The sequence below is a fragment of the Gallus gallus genome, chromosome 15 (assembly GCF_016699485.2).
Source record: "Gallus gallus isolate bGalGal1 chromosome 15, bGalGal1.mat.broiler.GRCg7b, whole genome shotgun sequence".
Taxonomy (NCBI): Eukaryota; Metazoa; Chordata; class Aves; order Galliformes; family Phasianidae; genus Gallus; species Gallus gallus.
The window spans coordinates 4,954,504-4,977,285 of record NC_052546.1 but is presented as its reverse complement, the minus strand read 5'-3'; the positions used below and the strand labels follow the sequence as shown (position 1 = coordinate 4,977,285).

The 22,782-nt window shown below is 43.0% G+C and overlaps 4 protein-coding genes across 7 annotated transcripts; 3 read left to right on the top strand and 1 right to left on the bottom strand.

Moving 5' to 3' along the window:
• The first annotated feature begins 1,186 nt into the window (after positions 1-1,186).
• Positions 1,187-7,155, top strand: TMED2 (transmembrane p24 trafficking protein 2). 3 transcript variants are annotated; one of them, NM_001397890.1, is made up of 5 exons: positions 1,187-1,396; positions 2,593-2,785; positions 3,209-3,229; positions 5,116-5,223; positions 5,673-7,155. In NM_001397890.1, the coding sequence occupies exons 1-5, from the start codon at positions 1,217-1,219 to the stop codon at positions 5,795-5,797; spliced, it is 627 nt and encodes a 208-aa protein (NP_001384819.1). In that variant the 5' UTR covers positions 1,187-1,216; the 3' UTR covers positions 5,798-7,155. The 3 variants fall into 3 exon arrangements, with proteins under 3 accessions (NP_001384819.1, NP_001384820.1, NP_001006186.1); NM_001397891.1 differs by lacking the exon at positions 3,209-3,229 and having other exon boundaries at positions 1,187-1,390; NM_001006186.2 differs by lacking the exon at positions 3,209-3,229.
• Positions 7,156-7,483: 328 nt separating this feature from the next.
• DDX55 (DEAD-box helicase 55) lies at positions 7,484-14,055 on the top strand. Its single transcript, NM_001006185.1, is given in 14 exon segments — positions 7,484-7,617; positions 7,838-7,888; positions 7,967-8,053; positions 8,591-8,682; positions 8,796-8,858; positions 9,585-9,734; positions 10,161-10,350; positions 10,719-10,801; positions 11,163-11,294; positions 11,419-11,511; positions 12,039-12,153; positions 12,547-12,715; positions 13,063-13,355; positions 13,823-14,055. Coding segments are annotated over 14 exon segments (1,776 nt in total). The 5' UTR covers positions 7,484-7,509; the 3' UTR covers positions 13,973-14,055.
• Positions 14,056-14,531: 476 nt separating this feature from the next.
• EIF2B1 (eukaryotic translation initiation factor 2B subunit alpha) lies at positions 14,532-17,765 on the bottom strand. The gene is made up of 9 exons (XM_003642192.6): positions 17,727-17,765; positions 17,555-17,656; positions 17,341-17,477; positions 17,150-17,266; positions 16,327-16,439; positions 16,069-16,137; positions 15,397-15,472; positions 15,125-15,250; positions 14,532-14,692 (listed from the first exon to the last, which is right to left on the bottom strand). Exons 1-9 carry the CDS (start codon positions 17,737-17,739, stop codon positions 14,537-14,539), a joined length of 909 nt encoding a protein of 302 aa, XP_003642240.1. The 5' UTR covers positions 17,740-17,765; the 3' UTR covers positions 14,532-14,536.
• A 27-nt stretch (positions 17,766-17,792) lies between these two features.
• GTF2H3 (general transcription factor IIH subunit 3) lies at positions 17,793-22,712 on the top strand. Of its 2 annotated transcripts, none has more exons than XM_040648103.2 (13): positions 17,793-17,833; positions 17,936-18,096; positions 18,401-18,507; positions 18,930-19,093; positions 19,320-19,382; positions 19,628-19,657; positions 20,094-20,122; positions 20,207-20,281; positions 20,742-20,795; positions 21,093-21,161; positions 21,269-21,404; positions 21,484-21,520; positions 21,600-22,712. In XM_040648103.2, the coding sequence occupies exons 1-13, from the start codon at positions 17,824-17,826 to the stop codon at positions 21,667-21,669; spliced, it is 1,005 nt and encodes a 334-aa protein (XP_040504037.2). In that variant the 5' UTR covers positions 17,793-17,823; the 3' UTR covers positions 21,670-22,712.
• Positions 22,713-22,782: the final 70 nt, after the last annotated feature.

The window sequence follows — 22,782 nt, the reverse complement described above, 5'->3', positions numbered from 1 at the left end:
TAAGATTCTCAGGATTTTTACCTTCGGGGGTGACTGTGCGCTTTTGAATGTTCTCACAGTGCTTAGAGGTGCGCTGGGTGGATCTTTAACGTGCCCTGAGTGCTTGTAGGTTCTAATTCCACATCTCGCTGTGTGCGCTGCAGGAAGAACGCCTCGTCGGTAAGCTGGGAGAGCTGGGGCTGTGCGGCCTGGAGGGGAGAAGGCTCCGGAGTGAGCCGGGCGGCCCTTCCGTATCTAAGTCCTGCGATGTCTGCTTGTTGTTCATGAAGCTTCTTGCCAAAGGAACACCACAGATATTGCCCAAAGTTCCAGAGCGTGGGGGTGAGTCATGACACAGTCATCCGTTCCTGGCCAACACCACTTAGGAAAGCACGAAAAGTGGCAGCAGAAACGAGCGCAGTATTTGGAGCGCTCTGAGGTAGCTGTGGGGAGCAGACAGGCTGCAAAGGGAGAGTTGGGTCGGAGCCCCAGAAGGCGTTCGTCCCGCCATCAGGACTCAGCAGCAAATCACTCCCCTCACTGTGTACAAATGCACACAAAGGAAAAAAAATAATTTAGAGAACGTGCTGCTGGCAAGACTGAAATGACTTTGAGACCAGAACAGACACAGTGCAGCCGCTCAGGCTGTGGGTTCAATCCACGTGGGCTCAATCCACGCTCAGTGAGGACGATGAAGGCTTCCTGTGGGTGTGGCAGCCACGTCAGCAATGCAGCTCCCGCCCTGCGGGGCGAAGGTGACGGTGCTTTACCCACACAAATCGAATATTTGGATTACAGCTGTCATACAGCCGAGGGCAAACGCACAACGCCTGAGCAGCACCACGAGCACCGCTCGCCCGGCAAAGCCAAAGGCACTTCAGAAGTGCGCAGCCCGCGCTCCGCAGTTGCCAGGCAACGCCTCCTCCGCTGCTCATCCAATGCCGCTCTGCCTTCCACTCTTCTGCGTTTTGATAGGCCCACTCTCTCCTACTCACGCTGATTGGCTTCTCTCCGTACCCTGCTCCGCCTCCTACTTCGCGCCTCGCTCTCCGCAGGGTTCGGGCCGTCCCTTCCTCATCCGTCCTTTGACGGCCACCGTAGCGCAGGACCGTACGTGGCAGTGGGGCCGCGCCGGCCTATGAGCGGCGGCCCCGTGCCCCGGAAGGGGCGTGGCGAGAGCCGGAAGCCCCCCTCCCCTTTTCCTCTTGCCCGCCGCTCGGTGCCCCTGGGCTCCGCCATGTCGCCGGTGCGGGCGGTGCTGGCGCTGCTGGCCGCACTGGCGGCCCCGGCTGCCGCCTACTTCGTCAGTATCGATGCGCACGCGGAGGAGTGTTTCTTGGAGCGGGTGCCGTCCGGCACGAAGATGGGGCTCATCTTCGAGGTGGCCGAGGGGGGCTTCCTGGACATCGACGTAGAGGTGAGGCGGGACCGGCTGACCTTGGGCCCTGCGCTGAGGGGGGGCCCTTCCCTGGAACCGGGCCCTGCGCGCCGGAAACGGTGTGGAGAGGCGAGGCGGTGCGGGGAGGCCCGGGCGGTGGCGGGGCCTGTGGGGGGCGGGCCGCATTTGGCCGCCCCCGGCTCTGGGGCCGTGGGATCACTGTGGAGCTCCGCTTCCTTGGGGTGCCGGGGGGCTGGTGCTCCTGCAGGAGGAGAGCCCTTCTGCCGCTGTTGGAGCTTCTCCCCGGGTTTATTGAGTGTTCTGCTCCGTGCGGTCTTGGCGTAGTAAAGCGTTTGTTGGCGGGAAGAATTAAGTGGTTTTCCTCTGTGTTGCTTATTCTGGGAGCGTTCTTTCTCCATTTAAAGCGCTGACTTTAACGAGGCTGATTGCTGTCTTTAATCAGGTTGATTGCCAGTTCAGGTTGTGGGTAAGTGCTTTTCTTCAATAAGGCACTGAGTCGATAGGAGAATAACGGATGAGCATTCCTTTCATCTTGGTGAGGAGCAGATAGTTTGGGGTGGCTTCAACATGAGGGCTGTTGCTGAAATCAGATGTAGTTGTTGAAAATTATACAGTTCTGATAAAGGAAATAAAGGCAGGAGGCTGCAAACCTCCATTCAGAAGTCTGTGATGGAAGCTTAGAGGCTGGGTTTGGTGTCTTGGTGCAGTGGAAGACATAAGGTCACAATGGCTCTCATGGCTTAGCACTCTGCTCTGCCTCTGTCTGAGCTGACAGCTGCAGCACTGCACAACTGTGCGTCCACGGTAGTATCGCTGTACTGGAGAATGTCCTTTATTCCTTTTTGTTTCCTTTCAAACATCGGAGATAAGGTTTCCCCTGCAGTTGTTAATTTGGTGAACAGCCAGGGCTGTAGACGGTTTATGTCTCTCTTGTTACTGAATGCTTCTTATCTTGAGGACAGGCGGTCAGTAAGCAAAGCTTTTATATGGCTTTCTTTACAGAGAGGGCTTTTTGAAGATTCCTGTGCAGGAAAACATGGAGCTGCTTTTAAGTTGTGGAGAGAAAAATAGAAATATCACCAAACCAGTCAGATTAAAGATGTTGTGGGTAAATCTGGCTGGATGACTTCAAAATATGCGCCCAACTGGTATTGATGCGTTTTAAAACACTGTATTTTAAATAAAATGAATGATATTTTGTTTTCCCTGTCCAGATTACAGGGCCTGATAATAAAGGAATTTATAAAGGCGATCGAGAGTCCAGTGGAAAATACACATTTGCCGCCCACATGGATGGAACTTACAAGTTTTGTTTTAGTAACAGAATGTCCACCATGACTCCCAAGATAGTGATGTTCACAATTGATATTGGGGAAGCTCCAAAGGGGCAAGATATGGAGACAGAAGGTGAGGAAGACTCCTGAAAAGAAAAAGGCTCTCTTTCGGGAGCTTTTACCTACATGCATGACTTGTGAATGTGACTGGGATTCTCAGAATTCCTGTTTCTTCAGGCGGTCTAGTTAGCTGTTCTCCTGCACAGCTAAAATGGATATGGGTGTTTTTAGACCTCGTGGCACAACTTAATGCAAAATCACCGGGGAATCACTTGGCCGTCTGCAGAAACTAATGCTTTCATCTTTTAGTCTTTTCATCGGTTTCTTTCTCTGATTTCTAGTTTGCTCAGCAGTATGTAGATTGCCATATGCATTAGTTGAACTCTTTGATAAACGTGCTAATGAAAATAAAAATTTTCTTGTAGCCATGTAAGTTACTGTTTTATCTGCAGCCTTTTGTCCTGTACTTGTGTTCATCTCTTACACTTTTCTCTAGGTGGTGGAGATACCTGGGATGGTATGTGTACTGCTTTTTGAAAGCTCATTAGCATCTTGTCTTTTGCATACGTTTATTCACTAACAGCTAACGTTTGCTTTTTCTCTGTAATGTTTGTTTGTAGCATGAGAATGTCTTTTTAATAAACTACATCAAAGGTCTGATTCTGAGCAATGCTGAGCACTGCAAGCTTCCATCGAGAGGTTGAAATACTTAGCAGCTCTTGGGATCAGGTCTCAAATTGGCCGTGACACTTTGTCTTCAGGTCATTCTTTGTGGCTAACAGAAGGCTTGATTAGATGTTTTAGGTGGAATTGAACTAAAATAATGAACATCCAGGAGCATTAGATGATGTTTACTTACTAAAATAAATGTTGGATATTCAAGGGCTTTTGGAAGCAGCAATTTCCACCTAGGATATGAATTAGCAAACATGTTACAAGAGAAAAAACTGGAAAGTTGCCATTTGCTGTAAATTAAGTGTTTGGGTAACAAGTTGTAAAGTTTTCTTTAGAAATCACTAACTGAAGCTAGAAAGAAAATTGTCTTTTTCTATTTTAGCGAGTAAATAACTGTGTGAATTGAGTGCTTGATTGATATCTCTTGATGAAATTTAACAAATTCCTAACATGAGTTTTTTTAAAGCCTCAGATCTTTTTATTGAATGTGAATAAACATTGTAAACATCAATTCTAAGGAATATTAATAGAGCTTTAAATTTTAAGATAAACACTTTTCCCTGTTTTGGTTTTTTTTTTTAAATGAGCTTAAATAATACCTGAGACTGTAATTTCTTCTCCAACAAGCTGTACATATTGCAGTGACCGGCTGTGAAATTAAGGGATTTATGTTAGCAAAGTGAGTGTTGTTTTGCCATCTACTTAGGCTTTAATTAGAACTTATATAAGTGTTATCCTCTGGCCATCTTTTTGTCTGTTACCCAAATGTGTATATTTTTAATAGGTTTGCTTTCAGAGCGTGATCTGAAATATTTCATTTATAAAGCAATAAAAGTAGGTGGCTTCAAAATGCAATGTATCCCTTCAAGAGATGTTTGCCTGGAGTGTGTCTGTGGAATGATTGCTCAAACTTCTCTTGGTGCTAGAAAACTCTGAAAATTACTTGCATAATTCATAACTTTTGTTAGTGGGCAGTTCTTTGAGCATGAAGGTATTTAAAGGATCCTGTGATTGACAAATCACTAAATCTTGGATCTCTGTTCCTTCCATGTGCTGAATTATCTCCAGCTAATTATCTGTTACCGTTAGTTCATTTTCTTACTCTTCTGCTTTCGTGACGTACCAGAACCTGAGGCCAGTTCCTGCCATTTGCTGTTCCCCTTTGGCATTGTTTCTGCTGAATGCTGTGCTACAGCTGAACAGGGAGACCACAAGATGTGATACATTGCTTCAGACAGTCATCTCGTTTTGCCAGCATCATGATCTTAAGCTAAATTCTCAGTTGTTCTATTTTTGCAAACTTAACAAGTAGAAAAAAAGCTGTTATGTTAAGATAATTTGCTTGGAGTATATTGGAACGTATTTGCAAAGTGGATAACAGTGTGTTAATGATCTCATGTATTTTTACATTCTATTTTTCTGGAGAAGTGTGCCCATATTGGATATAAGTGGTCTGCACTGACTAAATTGGGTATCATCTGTCATCTAGTTGGATGTGGTGAGAGGTGTTTTCCCACTCAGTAAATGCCACAGCAGTGTGTTATGAAAAGTGGCAATGAGACAACAAAACCATTTTGCTGTAAGGATAGAAAGTTTTCATTGTACAGACTGCATTTTTCAGAATTCCCTCTGTGATGGGAAGTTGATTACAACTGCTCATGTTTTAAAAAAAATGGTTTTTTTTTTTTGAGTAAATAACTTCCTGATGCTTTTGAAATTATTCTGCAGCTCATCAGAACAAGCTAGAAGAGATGATTAATGAGTTAGCAGTGGCCATGACAGCTGTAAAGCATGAACAGGAGTACATGGAAGTTCGTGAGAGAATACATAGAGCAAGTAGGTGTCTTTTGACTTAAATGCCTTGTCATCTTTTTTTTAAGATTTATGTTTAAGTCTATAAAAGCTATTTGAAATCTAAAGCTATTTGAAACTAAAAAGAGTTCAGGACAAATCTGGAAACTCCTCCCAGTAGAGTAAAAAATATGATTGACGCTTGCAGTCTTTACATTTTCTTGTCTCATGTAATGAAGATTGTTATGCAAAATACAGAAAAAGCACAGAAGGATGTTGCAGTGTGTCCAGTGGTGAGATGAACATCTGTTTGCATAGCTTGGTTCAGGCTATGCAAGTTCTCAGTTCAGTTCCTGGAACCCTTATGCAGCCATGATACAAATACCAATGATAGCACTGTAAGGCTTATATGCAATTCTTTGGTTCCTATGACAAAAGAAAATGTCTTTTAAGTTTGTTTTAAATTCTTTCTTCCTTTTTTTTTTTCTCAACAGTTAATGACAACACAAACAGCAGAGTGGTCCTTTGGTCATTCTTTGAAGCTCTTGTACTAGTTGCCATGACACTGGGACAAATCTACTATCTGAAGAGGTTTTTTGAAGTCCGAAGAGTTGTTTAAGAGTACTGTTCCTGGTCCTGGATTTCAGTTCACTGTCTACCAAACATCCTGGTCACAAAAAAAAGTCACTAAGTTTCGAAACCCTCCTTACTGAACTGTAAAACTTATTTGCTTACGTTCCTTCCTAGTTAAAAATGAATTGTTTTTATATATCTTCTGTAGCAAAAGCTATGCTGAAATCTCATCACTTAATTGGCCTGTTTTTTTTTCTTTTCACTTAAACCTGCCTAGCCTGTATGCTAAGCAAGATCCAAGCAAGCTGCAAATGCTGTAATTCAACTGTAGTAACAAGCAATGTCTGTGTCTTTTTCTAACTTTCTGTTTTCATAAGTACTTGCAGTTCTATCTAGGGAAACGGTACAAGGCCCTAACGCGACTGTTGCATTTCTCACATCATTAACGCTGCAGTAAATTGAAGGTATCCCTTCTTCACTTATGCAAACTGCCAAGGAGGAGCAATTGGAACTTTAATCTGATAATGAGTAGATCTGGCAACTTCTGATCTAGTATACGTACCCAATTAAGATTTAAAAGGAAGTGTTCAGTAACTATCCTGATTACACCAACCATTCGGAGATTTTTAATGAAATAACCAGTATCAGAATAGATCTTCTACCAAATGTTCATCACGTGGTTTTTAGTCTTTTTCAGGTTTTATATTGGAGCCCATTGTGTGCAGTGTCTTGGCAAACGATAGTTAGCCCTTTGTTTGTGCAGCTCCAAAGCTGAAGGCCGTTGGTGCTCTTGCAGAATGCAGCAGTGTTCAGGACATCTGGATTCCTGATGCCAAAGGGTTAACGGTTCTGGGGGTTTATTGCAATGCTATGCAGCCCTTGTGTTTAAGTTAAGTGGCAGTCTCTGCCCTTTTCTGGTCATAATTAGCATAATGCTAAGTACTGGTGTGTTTTCTTTTTCAGGCACATGTAGATTTGTTTTTGTATAAAGTTACTTTCCTTGGTATCTGATGATTGGTTTCAAAATTAAAGACTCGTCTGGTGTGGGTGCTGAGCCAGGATTCTGTTGTGACTGATGTACATTAGTTGTAATCATTTTTGGGGTGGGGTGGGACCTTTTCCAGGGGGGAGCCTCTACAAGTTACACACAGCAGTTTTGTACAATTAATTTAAAATTTGTTACAGGTTTTCATGTTCCAGGTAAAGATTTTGCAACCTCGGGCAAACACCGGCAGCAGTTCCTCAGCAAGGTGGCATTACACCTTATGGCGACTGTTGTGTGCCAATATTTTTGTGTAAAACACTTAAATTGAATTAAGATGTACATTTAAAATTGCTTGTGAATCTAAATATGACCCAGGTTCGATAAATAAACAAATTCTTAAAAAAAAAAAGATAACCAAACACCATGCTCTGTATTTATTATTTCTGTGATGCTTTGTGGAGGTGCTGCTTCGCGCTCAGAATGTTTTTATCGATGTCCCTGGGAATGCAGAATTCATCCAACCGTGACCCGGCGTTGCAGGCAGGTAGAAGAAATTATGGCTCTTCCGTGCTGGTCCTGCTCACTCTGCTGTTGGATGTTACAGTGCTTCCGTGCTATAGAACTGGGAATGTCTGTGCTCGCGGTGCGGCTTCCTCAGGGAGGCGGCGGAACCTCTTATGGCGGAACCAAAGCGCTGCGGTGCGTGTTTCCGGCCGTCTCCTTTGCAGCCGGAAGTGGGGGCGAGTTCCGGTGTTACGCACGGCCCCGCCAAGATGGAGGCGGTGACTGAGGGCGGTTGGTCTTCGCTGCCCGTGCCGCTGAGCCCGGGCGTGCTGCTGGCGTTACAGGACCTCGGCTTCGACCGCATGACCCCGGTGCAGGTGAGGGGGCGGCTCTGAGAACGGGGAGCCCGGGGAAGGAGGCTCCGGGCGGGGCTGCGCTCCGGGCCGCGGGTGGGAGCTGGCACTGCGATCGGTTTTTCTAACAGTGCCGCCGCTCGGGAAACTCGGAGGGAACTCTGGTGGCTCCCGAGGGTAACTGAGCCTCTGCCAGATAATAATTAATCTGTTTATGCGCTGTTTCTCTTTTTTTCTTCCTCAGTCTGCGACCATTCCGCTCTTCATGAGTAACAAAGACGTCGCTGCAGAAGCGGTGAGTATTGTGCACTCGGGTTGGTTTTCTTGTTCTGTGTGCGGAGCTGAGGGTGCTGACTCTGTTTTCCTCTCCCAGGTAACGGGCAGTGGCAAAACCTTGGCGTTTGTGATTCCTATACTAGAAATTCTTCTCAGACGGGAAGAAAAGCTAAAGAAAATGCAGGTAAGGTTAAGTTGTTCGCTTTGAATGTTTGATTGCGTTTTCCTGATCTGTCAATAAGATTGAGGCCCTCAGTAGAAGTACCAGTAAAGTCAAAACGAATACATAAAGTGACCCTTTGATATTGTAGTAATGACGAGAATAAATACTGGGGTGCTTTGCATGCACTTCCATACAGCTTTTTACTTGAAATGATCAAACTTGTTCTGACCTATTAGGAGAGTACCTCAATATCAAATAAGAGAATGTACTGCAGGCAAGAGTGTTTGAGTACTTTTTGCATCTTTTGTCTTTGAATGCATTCTAAGGTACTTGTGCTACTTTTCTTGATTAAATATTGTTATTAGCTACTGCTTCTTGAGCATTTTGCATATTGATATAGCAGGTCTTTCAGAAGCCTTTTCTGTGGAGAAGATTCTATTGGGAATGTTTTGCCTAAAGCCAGGGTTGTAAACATGCCTCATAGTCACTCACCTTACAAGTGATGGTTTTGCAACAATCTTCCCTCTGCTATTTTCCATAAGTTCCTTTTGTCTGCAGGTTGGAGCTATAATTATCACACCAACGAGAGAATTAGCTATTCAAATTGATGAGGTGCTGACACACTTCACAAAACACTTCCCCAAATTTAGGTGAGTGAACCTCGAGCTTTTCATGACCACAGTTCCTTTTTCTTTGGACTTCTGTCGTTCATAAGGTCACAGAATTTAAAGATGACCTAAATCTTTCTGTTCTGTTGTTTTAGTCAGATTCTTTTAATTGGTGGTAGGAATCCCATGGAAGATGTTGAAAAGTTTAAAGAACATGGGTAAGTTGGTTGTCTGTAATTGTTCCAATGCCTTGCTGTTGTGTTTTTTTTTTCCTTGTCATAAGAATACTTAATTTGTGGCTCTAGTCCGGTTTTGCTGCTGCTGACATTTGATGATACTGTGTAAATATGTTGAATATGCTAAAGAAATTGTGATTTTTATTTTGCTGGAGTAAAATGCACCGTAATGAGATTGTAGTGAGATAAGAAGCAAGGATTGTATGTGGAATCTGTCTCATTTCCATGCTGTCTGAGTAAAGAGCAATGTACTGCTCGGTGAATTGAAAGCTGAATATCTCAGTTCCTTCTTGTAAACTTTCTGCCAGCAGTGGACTCTAGTGAGGTTGAGCCTGTGTTGAATAATTGGAACGATTCAGTGCTGATACTCATGGGGAAGCTTTGAAAGCATTTTATTTGCCTCCAGCTTTTGCACAAAAGTGTGAAATATTTCTTCTAAGTGATAGTTGCTTTCAATAGTCATTAATTATCTTCTAATCTGTTATTCCCACAAATGGTGAGCCTTCACACAAGGGCTTTTTCCTCCCATCAACACGCTGTCTGAAAGGCACTGGAATATAAATGCCCTTGAAAGTAGCACACTGAAATTTTCCTGTTGAAGAATGCATTCATTTTGATTGCGGGTGTGTGCTGTGGTAATTGTTAGCAGCTCCACCCAAGGCCTTACCTTGTGTGGTTACAAAATTGCTGTGTCTTTGTTGCAAACAGGGGAAACATCATTGTAGCTACGCCAGGCCGGCTGGAGGATCTGTTCAGAAGAAAAGCAGATGGGCTGGATCTTGCAAGCTGCGTGAAGTCTCTTGATGTGTTGGTATTGGATGAAGCTGACAGACTTCTCGATATGGGCTTTGAATCAAGGTATGTAATACTTAAATAATAATCTCTCATTATACATCTGAAGTTTTAAATGAATTCATCATTAAGTGAACACTGTATTGTTCTTTCGCCTCTCTTTGCTCTGTAGCCTGTCTGAAGCAATTGCTGTAAAGGGAAAGGACTCAAAGGAGTGCTTGCTTGATGAATGCAGAGCTTAATATTTCTTTTTTTTCTGATGCGTATTAACATGTAATCATTTAAATGTCAGTATTGGCTTCAATTGCTGTAACAATTTAGCACAGGTGTCTTACTTGCAATGTTCTGATAAATGCTTGAATAGAAGATGCTTGACATTTAGTGATAAAAACAGTTTTGTGTATAAGCTCATGCTTCCAGTGATTAAACTTATTTCTGAGGGAAATCTTGGCTCAAATCATGCATTTATGTTTTGCATGTTTTTACTTGCAGTTTAAATGCCATTCTGGCCTTTTTACCCAAGCAGAGGCGGACAGGTCTGTTCTCAGCCACTCAGACTCAAGAGGTGGAGAACCTGGTGAGAGCAGGGCTCCGGAATCCTGTCCGCATCTCGGTGAAAGAGAAGGGAGTGGCAGCAACCAACACACAGAAAACTCCAACACGCCTGGAGAACTATTATATGGTATGACCTCTGTGTTCTGTGGTAGTTGTCATTCTTTCTCCCTTTTCCATGGTTCCATCAACAAGTTTTTAAGTCATGACCACTTGCAGTTACTTCAACAGAGGAACCAGAAGTTTCTAAGACGTAAAGCTCTTGTGAGTTATCTGAAGGTTGGCAACCACGTTGAGGAGAAATGCCCTTAATTCTTAATGCTGTAGTTGCCTGCTGTATGAGTTTAGCTGTGTTTTGTTTGGCCTGCCAGGACCCAAACTGCTGCACTGCTGTGCCTCCCTGACCAAACATCAGTGTGTAATGGAAGGAGGAAACTGGCAGATCAGTTTGTATCAAATCTATTTTCTTACTTATTGTTTTTCTTTTGCACTGTGTAGATATGCAAAGCAGATGAAAAATTTAATCAGTTGGTGCATTTTCTGCGACAGCACAAGCAGGAAAAACATCTGGTCTTTTTCAGGTAATGCTGTTAGTGTGTTGTTGTGAAAACAAGGAGTTCTATTACTTAAATTCCAAAGCTGCCCTGTGTTGATAAGGACGCAACTATTTTAAATGTGATTCATTTTAATAGCTGTCTTATGGAAAGAGGATAGAAGGGGATTGATCGTTGCTTCATGTCAAGATTCTGTTAACATGAACTCTACAGGATTATAAAAGTAAACAGTATAGATGATGTGTTAATCATAAAAGTGATGTCTATTTTTATTTAAAATATGTACAAGTGGGTATTTTTGAAAAGGCTCAGACTGTTCTGACTTGGCTGCCTGAGGCGGATTAAATACGTGGCATAATCTTTTACTTTTCTGTCTTCATCACAACAGCACGTGTGCCTGTGTGGAATACTATGGGAAGGCTTTGGAATCCTTAATTAAACAAGTGAAAATAATGTGCATTCATGGGAAAATGAAACACAAGCGTAACAAGATTTTTACTGAGTTTCGAAGGCTCGCGGGGTAAGAACCAAGCAACCAAGTTACTCCAGGCAAAAGTAGAAACAGTAAGAGAGATTTAATTGTGTCTGACGGTGTGCTTTTCTTAAAGGACAGTTGAGTGAAAAAATGCTTTTCTTCTTCCTAGTGGGATTTTAGTTTGCACTGATGTGATGGCCCGTGGCATAGACATCCCAGAAGTACACTGGGTTTTACAGTATGACCCACCTAGCAGTGCAAGGTACAACTTCAGATCTTACCAACTTGTGCTCGTGCTACTGTACTGTTTAGATATAAATTGAGAACACGCAACTGTGGGAAAAGCATGCTCTTGTTGCCTGAAAGTCTGAGCTACCTGCCAACAAGTGGCAACTTTTATTGAAATTGATGTGAATGATGTCAACTGGCTTTGTAGGCCTAATGTGCAGAAGTGAAATAGGTGGTTGCCACTTGCACTTGTGCAAAGAGGCTTTCTGTACTAAGGGTTAGTATGGGAGTATAGATGTAACAAGCTGAGGTGTGTGAATGAGTGCAGACAGCAGGGACAGAGCTATTGAAGGATGGTACATTGAGAGTTTACGTGAGGGGAACTTCTTCCACATATTTTTACTTCTATTGTCATAATTTTCCTGATGCCAAAGTCATTAGTTTAGTATGAAAATGTGGAGAACTCTGGGTTTTCCATTCTGTCAGACTTGCCCTTTTGCTCACTAGTGCTTTAAAGTCAGACCAAGCATCTCTCCTTGAATTATCCCTGTTTTATTTCAGTGCCTTTGTGCATCGCTGTGGTCGAACAGCACGGATTGGAAATGCTGGCAGTGCACTTGTATTTTTGCTTCCCATGGAAGAATCTTATATTAACTTTCTCTCAATCAATCAAAAGGTCAGTAGACTTTTATTCTAACCCTACACAGCAAAAGGCAAGGGAGCAGACACTCATCAGAAGCTTAATGACAGGCATTTTGAAGTAGAAATTAATTGGGCTGAAGATCATATGCATTGATAAAGTTTTAGCAGAGGTGCATAATTAAAAGAAGATTGCAGCTTAGTTATAGCAGTAACAGCAGTTATTAATCACCAAATTCAACTGTTAGAATGCGATTGTTCCCTGTGTCATTTACTGAGTACATAAAATGGCCTGGTAAAAGATAGGGAAAGGTGCTCAAAACTTACTGAAGATCAACTGGGGAAGAAATGTGTTTGAAGTTTCATAGCACATTTCAAATCATTCAGCTGAACTTTGCCTTTCCTTTTCTATTTCTTTTTTGGTTTTCAGTGTCCCATGCAGGAAATGCAACCACAGAGAAATGTGTTAGACCTTCTTCCAAAACTGAAGTCCATGGCTCTCGCTGACAGGGCAGTGTTTGAGAAAGGGATGAAAGCATTTGTCTCTTACATCCAGGCTTATGCCAAACATGAATGCAATCTGATCTTCCGAATAAAAGGTAATTCCCAGCAGGAGCTGGGGATCTTTTTCTCTTTTTTTAGAAGGCAATATTTGGTTTGGCAAAAAAAAAAAAACCCACGATACTATTATCCAGAAGCTACAACTACCCATTTCTGTTCTCAAAGATACTTTCTGCAGTATCCTTATTTGCTTAAGTAATTTCTCATCATTTGTGGAGAAAACATTAAATTAGCAAGTCTGACTGAAACAAACCTAAGCATAAATGTGACGTAACGTCGTTACTGCTATTAAATACAAATTTCAGGATAATCTTTTTTCCTGTGACTTTGTAAGTTAAACTTTTTATCCAGCAGGAAACTGACTTTATAATCTTTATCTTAACAGATCTGGACTTTGCTAGTCTTGCTAAAGGCTTTGCCTTGTTAAAGATGCCGAAGATGCCTGAGCTAAGAGGAAAATGTTTTCCAGACTTTACTCCAGTCACTGTTAATACAGACTCTATTCCATTTAAGGATAAAAATAGAGAAAAACAGAGACAAAAGCAACTAGAACAACAAAGAAAGGAAAGGGAGGAAAGTGAAGGAAAAAAGAAATTCATAAAAAACAAATCCTGGTCCAAGCAGAAAGCCAAAAGGGAGAAGAAGAGGAAATTAACAGCTAAAAGGAAGCGTGAAGAGGTAAACCATGCCCATTCTGTTAAATTGTATGGCATTACTGTATGTACTTCCAGAGGGCAGAGAGCAATGGGATTTTAGTGTGACAGAAGTGAGATGCACTGCAGAATTATTGAAAATAAACCTTCTAGGTCTGACAGGTAAAGCATTAAAAAAAGAAAAACTTTTCAAAGCCAAACACTGAAACAATTTCTTATCACTCAGTTGATGGTGAATTGCTGCCAGCGTAGGCTCATAGACTGCATGGATTGTAAGGGATACAGCAGCACTTCACTGGACAGTTCTTATTTGTTGCTTTTTTTTTTTGTCTCAACAAGTGAATTTGGTAGATTGGTTGTAGAAATTGAGTATAATTTCCTGCTTAGATACTGCTGGCAAAATCTAGGTTGTAAAAGTCTGTTGTGTGCAGCTATATAGAAATGAAGCCTTTTGGTGTTGTGTGTAATCTGTTGTATTTCAATGGCTGACAGGGCTCTGATGTGGAAGATGAGGACATGGAAGAGCTGCTGAATGACACAAGACTCTTGAAAAGATTAAAGAAGGGGAAAATTAGTGAAGAAGAATTTGAGAAGAGGCTAACAGGTAGCCAGAGTAAATTCAAAGAAGCTGCTGCTGACTGAGACTGAAGGCTGACATTTATTCTAAGTGGACTTTTTCATTAAGATACTCCCTGTTTCAATAAAACTGTATTTTTATAACAAAATAATGATGCAGAGAACAGAATGGATTTAATTTCATCATAAAGAAACCTGGTTTCCACAAGCATGGTTAAGAACTGCAGTTAAGAACAAAGCTAAAAGCACTGCCCTTGTATGATTTGGCTGGAGCTACGGCTTTCCCTTGGAGCATTCATTTCAGGGCTTTTTGTTCACAGGTCAGTGACAGCATACCTCAGAATGAGGCTGAGTACACCATAAGTTACTTTGTTTAACAATACTAAAGTACTCGACCCATCTTTCAAATCATCCATTTGAGCTATTCAGAAGGTGTAGCAACTTGGATTTTTTTTTTCTAAACAGTGGTCCATCCACAGGTAATGCCTTAAGCTGAAGAAGGCTGACAATGACACGAATCCTTGTAATGCTGTCTCCTTACCATGTCTGCCCCACTTGTATCACCTCCCAGGCTCTTACAGCTGTGATAGGCATCGAAGATGATACACATTGCACACCATGTCCATTGAGTTACAGATACAGTTTAATGAGTTCATCGCTGACAGCTGATGGAGTTAACACACCAAGGTCTGTAAACAGTAATGTAATAAGCGATGGTGATGTGTAGTCAATCCAGGGATGTTCCTCTGTTAGATTCTGACTTGTTTTCAGAGTGTCTGCTTTGTACTAGAAGGAAATGAGACCATTGATTATTACACAGCTGGGAGCTAAAACCTCTCTTGGGCAAGGGCATTATAATCTTGAGCAGATATTTGTGGTAAAATGGAAGGAAGTCAACTGCTTTAAAATGAGGCATACACTGCCACCTTGATCTCAAGTGTTCTACCTTCTATCCACCATACAACTTATAGTTCTGAAGTGTCTTGATGTAGCTGTTTCTTGCCCGCAGCTACTCCTGTGCCCCAAAGAAACTGCTTTAGTAACTCAACGAGAGTATTAGGACAACCTGTGGATGTTGGACTTGAACATGGAACAACTCTGTGTCATGTTAACTACAGTAGAGAGATCCAAATAAATGAGGACGTGCTTAGAAGAAAATGACTCACAGACACGTAAGTGGATCTTAGTTTGCCAGGAAGCAAGCTGTATTTCTCTTACCTTAAACTTATCTGGGACATCCTGCTGGTTGAGGGGGAAAAGTCTTACAAACTTGAAACTTTCTGCTACCACATAAAATGGCTTATTCTGAGCCTTGGCACACACAGCAATCTGATTAGTGCCAATCTGTGGAGACACAGAAAATAACATGCAGATTCAATGCTAGTATGACTTAATATTGCCACATTTCCAATAATAACAGACTTTCACTGATTGGCATCTAAGAAAATTTTAATACAGTTTACAGAATGATGTAATGCATTCTCTTTTACCTTGTTAATAATGCCTCCGCTTTCAACTACACCTTCAGCACCGACTAAGACCAGGTCCACTTTCTCCATAATATAGCTGTTGAAGGAGAGGAAAAATTCAAGTCTTAGCAAATAATATGATCATTGAACAGAACAGAGATAAGGAATTCAAATGGTCTCTCACTTTTCCAAAGTGGTTTTAGCTACTGTTAGCTAAGTAAGACTGTGGTGTTAGACATCTTTGGAATGAGCTTTCACCTGCTTGCTCAGCAGGAATGGTACAAGCCATGTCTGACCTTGACAACTGTGTAAGTGATGGGAGAAATTCATCAATTGTAGTCATTACGTGACAAAATATGCTATAATTTAGCATTTAGCTTAAAAACAAACACTATTAATAAAGTAGGAAAATCAAATTAGCTTTCTTTAGTACCACAGCTCCTTCTCCACGTATCCCCAAGTTCTACACTTAGCTTGCCTTGTGCTTTGATGTTTGCCTATTAGGTCAAGTTTTGCAGCAGGTGTACTTGGTGAATCATGCACCTGAAGGTGTAACTTGCTTAGCTTGTCTGATGACTATGACAAACTAAGTAACAATTTCTGTATTTAGAACAACCTTCTATGGAACTTAAATGTAACAATGTAAAAATAACATTGGGATGAACAATATTAAGATTTAGTGATCAGACTTACCCAACTGCAGCATCCAGTATCACAGTCACAGGAATGTTCAGTTTCCTCAGGGCTTTTGCCATTTTTTGCCTATTAAATAAAAATGAAGCTTAGAAGTTTTTCTTTAAAGATGATGCTAAAAAAATGTCTGAAAGAATGGAACCCATGACTACCTATGCTCCAACAAGGCTAGCAGCTTTTCTTAAGTTATGACAGATTTGATGCTAGCTGTAGCTTATCCTCTTAACCAACATCAAGCCCAAGTTAATGAATACTTGCCCTGCTTGGTCTGGCTGTGATTCAGTAACATAAACGCTGAATCGCTTCTTTGACTCAACAGCTGCTTCTAGCACTCGGAGGACCACTCTTGAGTAGGCATGTGTCAATATCCTCTGTCAAAAAAGGTAACATATTCTTGCTTAGCTTTAAAACATTTACTTCAGTTAAGGGTGTCAGGGTTTTTACTTCACTTCTGTCAGTGTTAATTAATATCTAACATACGATGTTATGGTCTCAAACTAAAAGAGGGGCAATTTAGACTGGATATAAGGAAAACGTTAGTTATGATAAGGGCAGTGAGGCACTGCACAGGGTGCCCAGAGAGGTGGTGGTGCCCCATCCCTGCAGCCACCCACGGTCAGGGGATGGGGCTGTGAGCACTGATGGAGCTGTGGGTGTCCCTGTGTGCTGCAGGCAGTGGGGCTACATAAGATTTAAGAGTCTCTTCCAACTGAAATGATTCTGTAATTCTATGATGTTACGGGTTGTAGGAGAGGAAACCACACTGAGATGGGCTTGATGTGGCAGCCCTGATGCTGCCGAGGGGCAACAATTCAGTACATTAAATGGTAACTTCATGTTGTGATGTCTCAGCACTTCTTAGGGTGGAGCACAGGATAAAACATTGCATGGAAATAGAAGGAGGGGAGGAGATGAGTCTCTACAGAATGAAGCCGTGGCTTCTGTGAGTACCCAGGCATAATAACATCGTCCCCTCTGCCACTGCTGCGATGGATGTGAGTGAACTTCACCCCCTCCTCCTCTGCTTTCCTAGCAGCACAGCAGCAAAGCCAGCACACAGCAGCCACCTTGGCCTACTTACGGCTCCATCTCTGATGAAGGGATGGCACAGCTTGGCGATTTTGTTCCTCGAGAGAGACACCTTCCTGAGGAAGATCTCCCCGCGCTCGATCATGATTTCTTTGCATTTGGAATAGTCCTGGAAAGGACAGCACGTGCTGAGGCCGCCGGCCGGCCCTGCCGCACGGAGCTCGGCGGGAGCCCACGCCTTACCGAGTACTCCAGCGAGGTGAGGCTGATGAAGCGCAGGAAGAGTTCCCCGCCGGAGTTGACGGCCACCGACGAGTCCACCCGCGACAGCGTATCGATGGCATCGCGCAGGCTGCTCCGCAGGCCCTGGATGGTCTCTCCTAGGAGGAGGGCAGAGCGGCGCGGTCAGGGCCGGGCCTCCCCGCTTCGGGCCCGGCCGCGGGGGATCGGCGCCCACCTCGGTCCTGCCGGAGGAAGCCCAGCAGCGCGCGGATGGCGGCCACCGCCGAGGCGACGTCGGGGTCGTCCCTCAGCTGCGCCCTGAAGGTCTCGATCAGGTCTGAAAGGCAAAGGGCCGCCTCAGCCTCGGCTCAGCCCGGCCCCCCGCACCCTCCGTAGCGCCCCGTTACCGTCCGTGCTCATGGCCTCCCTGCCCGACCCCGCGCGGCGCTCTGTGATGACGTAATGCTCTACGTGACGTCACCGGCGGGCGCCGCGAGCGGCGGGATGGGCGCGGGTGAGCGGCAGCGGCCGAGGGGTTCGGGCCCGGGTCCGGGGGTGGGCCGAGCCGAGCCGAGCCCGAGCGGCCTTCTGCAGTGACCCCCCGTCTGTTTTGCAGACGAGGAGCTGAGCCTGCTGGTCATCGTCATCGACACCAACCCCATCTGGTGGGGGAAGCGGGCGCAGGGGGAGGCTGAGGTGCGTCCTGGGGACGGCGCTGCGGCGGGGCCTCTTCTCAGGGAAGTCCTCAGGGAAACTGCGGTGGGAAACGTGAGAATGGTTAGCAGACTGGCACAGGGTGCCCAGAGGGGGTGGTGGTGCCCCATCCCTGCAGACACCCACGGCCTGGGGACGGGGCTGTGAGCGCGGATGGAGCTGTGGGTGTCCCTGTGCGCTGCAGGCAGTGGGGCTACGTGAGATTTCTCTTCCAAGTGAAAGGATTCTATGGTCCTACGGTTCTGCATTTGTTTTGCTTAGATGCTTCCTCTTAGAAAGGAAGCTCCACATCCTCAAGTTCTCCTAACTGCAGCTATGTGTGTTAATGAACTGGAGATGCTGTTTGCTGAATCTTTTTTTTGGGCAGTTCACCCTGTCAAAATGTATGGACGCGGCGATGGTGCTGGGCAACTCACACCTCTTCATGAGTCGCACCAACAGGCTTGCAGTGATAGCGAGTCACACACAGGAAAGGTATGGCAGCTTCTCACCGCTGGGGAAGTTTGAAGTGTTTTCCTCTATCTGTCCCCTGATACAGCACAGGAGAGAAATGATCTTTTTTAGTGCCTTACGCCAAGTGAGAAGAGTCAATGAAGGTGACAGAAGTTTCCCACTTGGTTGATGTCTTCTAAAGAAATTCACGAGTCTCAATCTGTGTACAAATGCAGGCATGGTACCTATTTGCCAGTTTGGTTAAAACATGTGTTGAGAGGAGGGAGGCGAACCATTGGGGCATGAAGATTTCCTGCCCCGTGTATCCTATTTGATGTCTGGAGTATTAAAATTACTTGAATTTTTACTTCAAAGCACTGCTGTCTACACGTGGTCAGCCTATGTCTTTTTTTTCTTACAGGCTTAAAGGCCATCCACAGTACTTTGTTCTTCCTCTCTTTCAGCCGTTTCTTGTACCCTGGGAAGCGTTGGGCTTCTGCAGATCTCCTTGGAGATGGTGGTAACTCTGTGGAATCTAATTGTTCTGGCAGCAAGGATGGAAAATATGAGTTGTTAACAGCGATAAATGATGCAATCGCAGAAGAGATTAAAGACCTCATGACAAAAAGTAAGGGAAGGAAAATTCCAGGTTTCGTAACGCAGAATTGCAAAACGTTCTCTAAGAGTTGAAGGAATTTCATTTCTTTTGATCATTTGAATTTTAGTATGTTTAGAGTAGGTGAGTTTGTTATGACTGTTGGGGGACTCTGCACGAATCCAATATGGCACTTAGTGAGATCAGGCTTAGTGACTGGTTTTGTATATCGTGGTGATTTCTGTCATTTGCATTGCAGCTGACATGATGGGCCAGCAAACAGAGACTCTGCTAGCAGGGTCTCTCGCTAAAGCACTTTGTTGTATCCTTTTGATGATGGAAGTATTAAAAGCTTTTGTCTCTTTCTGTAAGGCTGTTTGTCATTATGTTAATTATGCTTCAATACAGTCTTGACTATCCGTGCATTCTGTAGTAATTTTCAAAACTGAAACGTTTGCCCAATAACTGCGGGTTGAACAATGTGTATTGTGGTAGTGAATACATAGAGTGGATACTGGTGGTGCTTCCATGAACAGATTGTGGATTCCTTAACGTCATCTAATGAAGATATTAACAAGATCAGCAAAGAGGTGAAAGGTAATGCCTTTTGAGTGCTTACACAAATATTTGAATTGCAGGAGCAGAAAAAAATGCGTACTTGCATACAAACAAGTATGTGTAGATACCCTCTAACTGGAGATAGCTGTTTGAACCGATGGGTTGGTAATGGACAGCCTAAAATATTTCTTTTCTGACCAATACCTAATTGCTTTTGGACAATAAATGAAATAGGCCCACTTTCATAACAAAGCTGAATTATTGTACAGATATTTGACACATATTTCTGCCATTTTCTGTAGCACTGGGACTGTTAGACATTTACATTCACATTAACTGAGATATTAGATCTGTCATTTTGGATATTAGATTAATTGGATTTAGGTTAGCTAAAACATCAGGTACCATAGAATTGTAAGGACAACTACAGGGAATGGATGTACTCATGTGCTTTTATTTTCTTTTTGATAATCAGCTAATCAGGAAATGAAATCAAGGATTTTGGTAAGAGCTTTGTTGTTAGTCTACTATTAGTCTTAAAATACATCAATGCTATAGGGGCTAACAAGACTGAATTGTTTTATTTAGGTCATAAAAGCTGCAGAAGACAGTGCATTACAATATATGAATTTCATGAATGTGATCTTTGCAGCACAAAAACAGGTAAAGCTGTTTGATATATATAATCTTTTATTAATGTATAAAGAAAGAAAATTGTTCATTTATGTTATGTCTGTGGTCTGGTTAAAGAATCCTTGAAGTGAGGACTGTCATGCCCAGAGTGAAAGGTAACAGCGTATAAAAGTCAGATCCTACTGCTACATTTTAGCATGAAGGTTTTGCTGGACTAATTAGAGATTGCTACAAAAGAATGGATGGTAGCCTGCTGTCCTGCCTTGTGGATCCTGTGTACAGGATACCTTTGCTGATAGTTCTTTTATTGCCATGCATTAGAAGGGAGGTGTTAGAAATTTGGATGCTTGTTTGGACCAAGGGAAGGAGCTTTCTAATTGCTGTGGTGGTCCTGCAGCTGTAAAACCTGTATGACATGGATGAGGTTACATTGTTCCTAGCTGAATTCTTTTTTTTTTTTTTTTTTTTTTGTGGGTCTCTTTACTTGCAGAGTATTTTGATTGATGCTTGTGTTTTGGACTCCGATTCAGGCCTTCTACAACAGGTACAGGCTTCCTATTTGCTATTTACTTTAATTCATAGGTACTTGATGCTAGATAGTTTGATGTAGTTTAAAGCACTCTGAACTTTTTTTAAACCAGAGAGACATTATTACACCCTTCTATGTGACAACATCTAGGTATTTTATGTTGGTAAAGCGCTGTCTCTTTTTCACAGTCTTTTTGTACCCTCCTATTTAGTAACAATTCATTATTATTTTATTCTTCTTTTTCCGTAAATAGTAGAAACTGCTGCCTTCCTTTTAGGATTGAACTGTCTGATCATTCTCTCTGCATTCCAGGCTTGTGACATTACTGGTGGCATATACTTGAAAGTGCCTCACCTGCCATCCCTCCTGCAGTATTTGTTGGTATGTCTTCACGTGCTTTTTCCTGTGTCAGATGTGAAATCTTACTGACTTCACTGACATGATAATAGAGCAATTTCCACACTATTTTTTTTTTTCTGTTTATGTAGTGGGTATTTCTCCCTGATCAAGAGCAAAGGTCACAGCTTGTGCTTCCACCTCCTGTTCATGTTGACTACAGAGCTGCGTGTTTCTGTCATCGAAATCTCATTGAAATTGGTTATGTGTGCTCTGTGTGCTTGTCGAGTAAGTTTACAAATATGAGTTTAACTTCCTACATTCCAAATGAACTATTTTAATGACAGCCAATTATTTTGTTTTCCAGTATTCTGCAACTTCAGTCCTATTTGCAGTACGTGCGAGTAAGTATTTCTTATTTCAGGAGTGGGTGTGAAAATGCATTTGTTGTATCTGACAGTTCCTTTTTTTATGTTGTTTCAGGACTGCTTTCAAAATATCACTGCCACCTGTCATGAAAGCTAAGAAGAAGAAATTAAAGTTAGCTGTATAACAGTGCAACTTAAACACACCATTACCTCCTCCTGTAATTCCATGAAGTGGAACGTACTTGAGAAATTGATGACCCTTTTTACAGGATATGAAAGAGACCTGTATGCAGTCTTACTACTTTTTTTCTTAAAGTATTTAAGTCATGTTTTCTGTGTAATAACAAATCACTGTATGAGCAGGTAATCTGTGCTGTTTTAAATACTGATTATTCACTGTAATTAGAACCAGAAGTTACAGGTTGTTAAGGTACAGATCTTGCAAAGTTGGAAGTATTCTTGCTGCTGCACTTTCAAACCTCCAATTTATTTTCAAAGACAAAAAAGCTTTGATTATTTTCAATCACATGTTGATGCAGAGTTAAGTTATGAGCACAGCTGATGTGCAGGGTCTGAATCTCAGCATTGCTATGCAAAGACTTCAGTGTTGTGTGAGCTTTCAGTGGCTGTCTGGGCACTGAAATGGGGTCAGCTTCAGAAGAGGGAAGCCAAATGTTTCAAGATGGCTTAGAACACACTTTCCTGTTAGGGGTGTTAATTCCTCGGCACGTGCACACTCACGTTGTCGTATTCTTTTATTCCCTTTCATTGTGCTTTTGGTTCTCTTGGACAGCTGCTCCTCAGCAGACAACTATCACTGGAGCAGTAATACAGAGGTACCCTTCTCAGGGGAGTTTTGAACAGAAGACCACATTTATGTGTGAGAAGGGGCTTATTTTTGTAAAATGACACCAGTCAATGTACATTAGGTGGTTAGTCTTCAGTGTAGTGCTTTGAAACTGGGAAGGTTTTGGATCAGTGTGTTTTGTAGCTGAGGACGAGGGTGTTTGGTGTGCTTCCACGTGCTGCTTTGGTTCAAAAAGCACCAGATGATGTCCTGCCCTGTGTGCAGCCGTGTGTGCCACGTCCAGCTGTGCATCCGGCTCAGGTCAGTGCGGCTGTTGTCATCAGCGCCCATCCTCGTCGCCAGGAGCCATTTTGTTTGAAGGCTGTATCTAAATTCACTTTCTACAAAACCTTTTGGAATAAAGGCAGCTCTTTTTACAAACGCGGATGCCGCTCGGCTTGCTGGGTGCTTGTGAGGCGGGGCGGCACGCGGTCCGCGCGCGGTGATACGG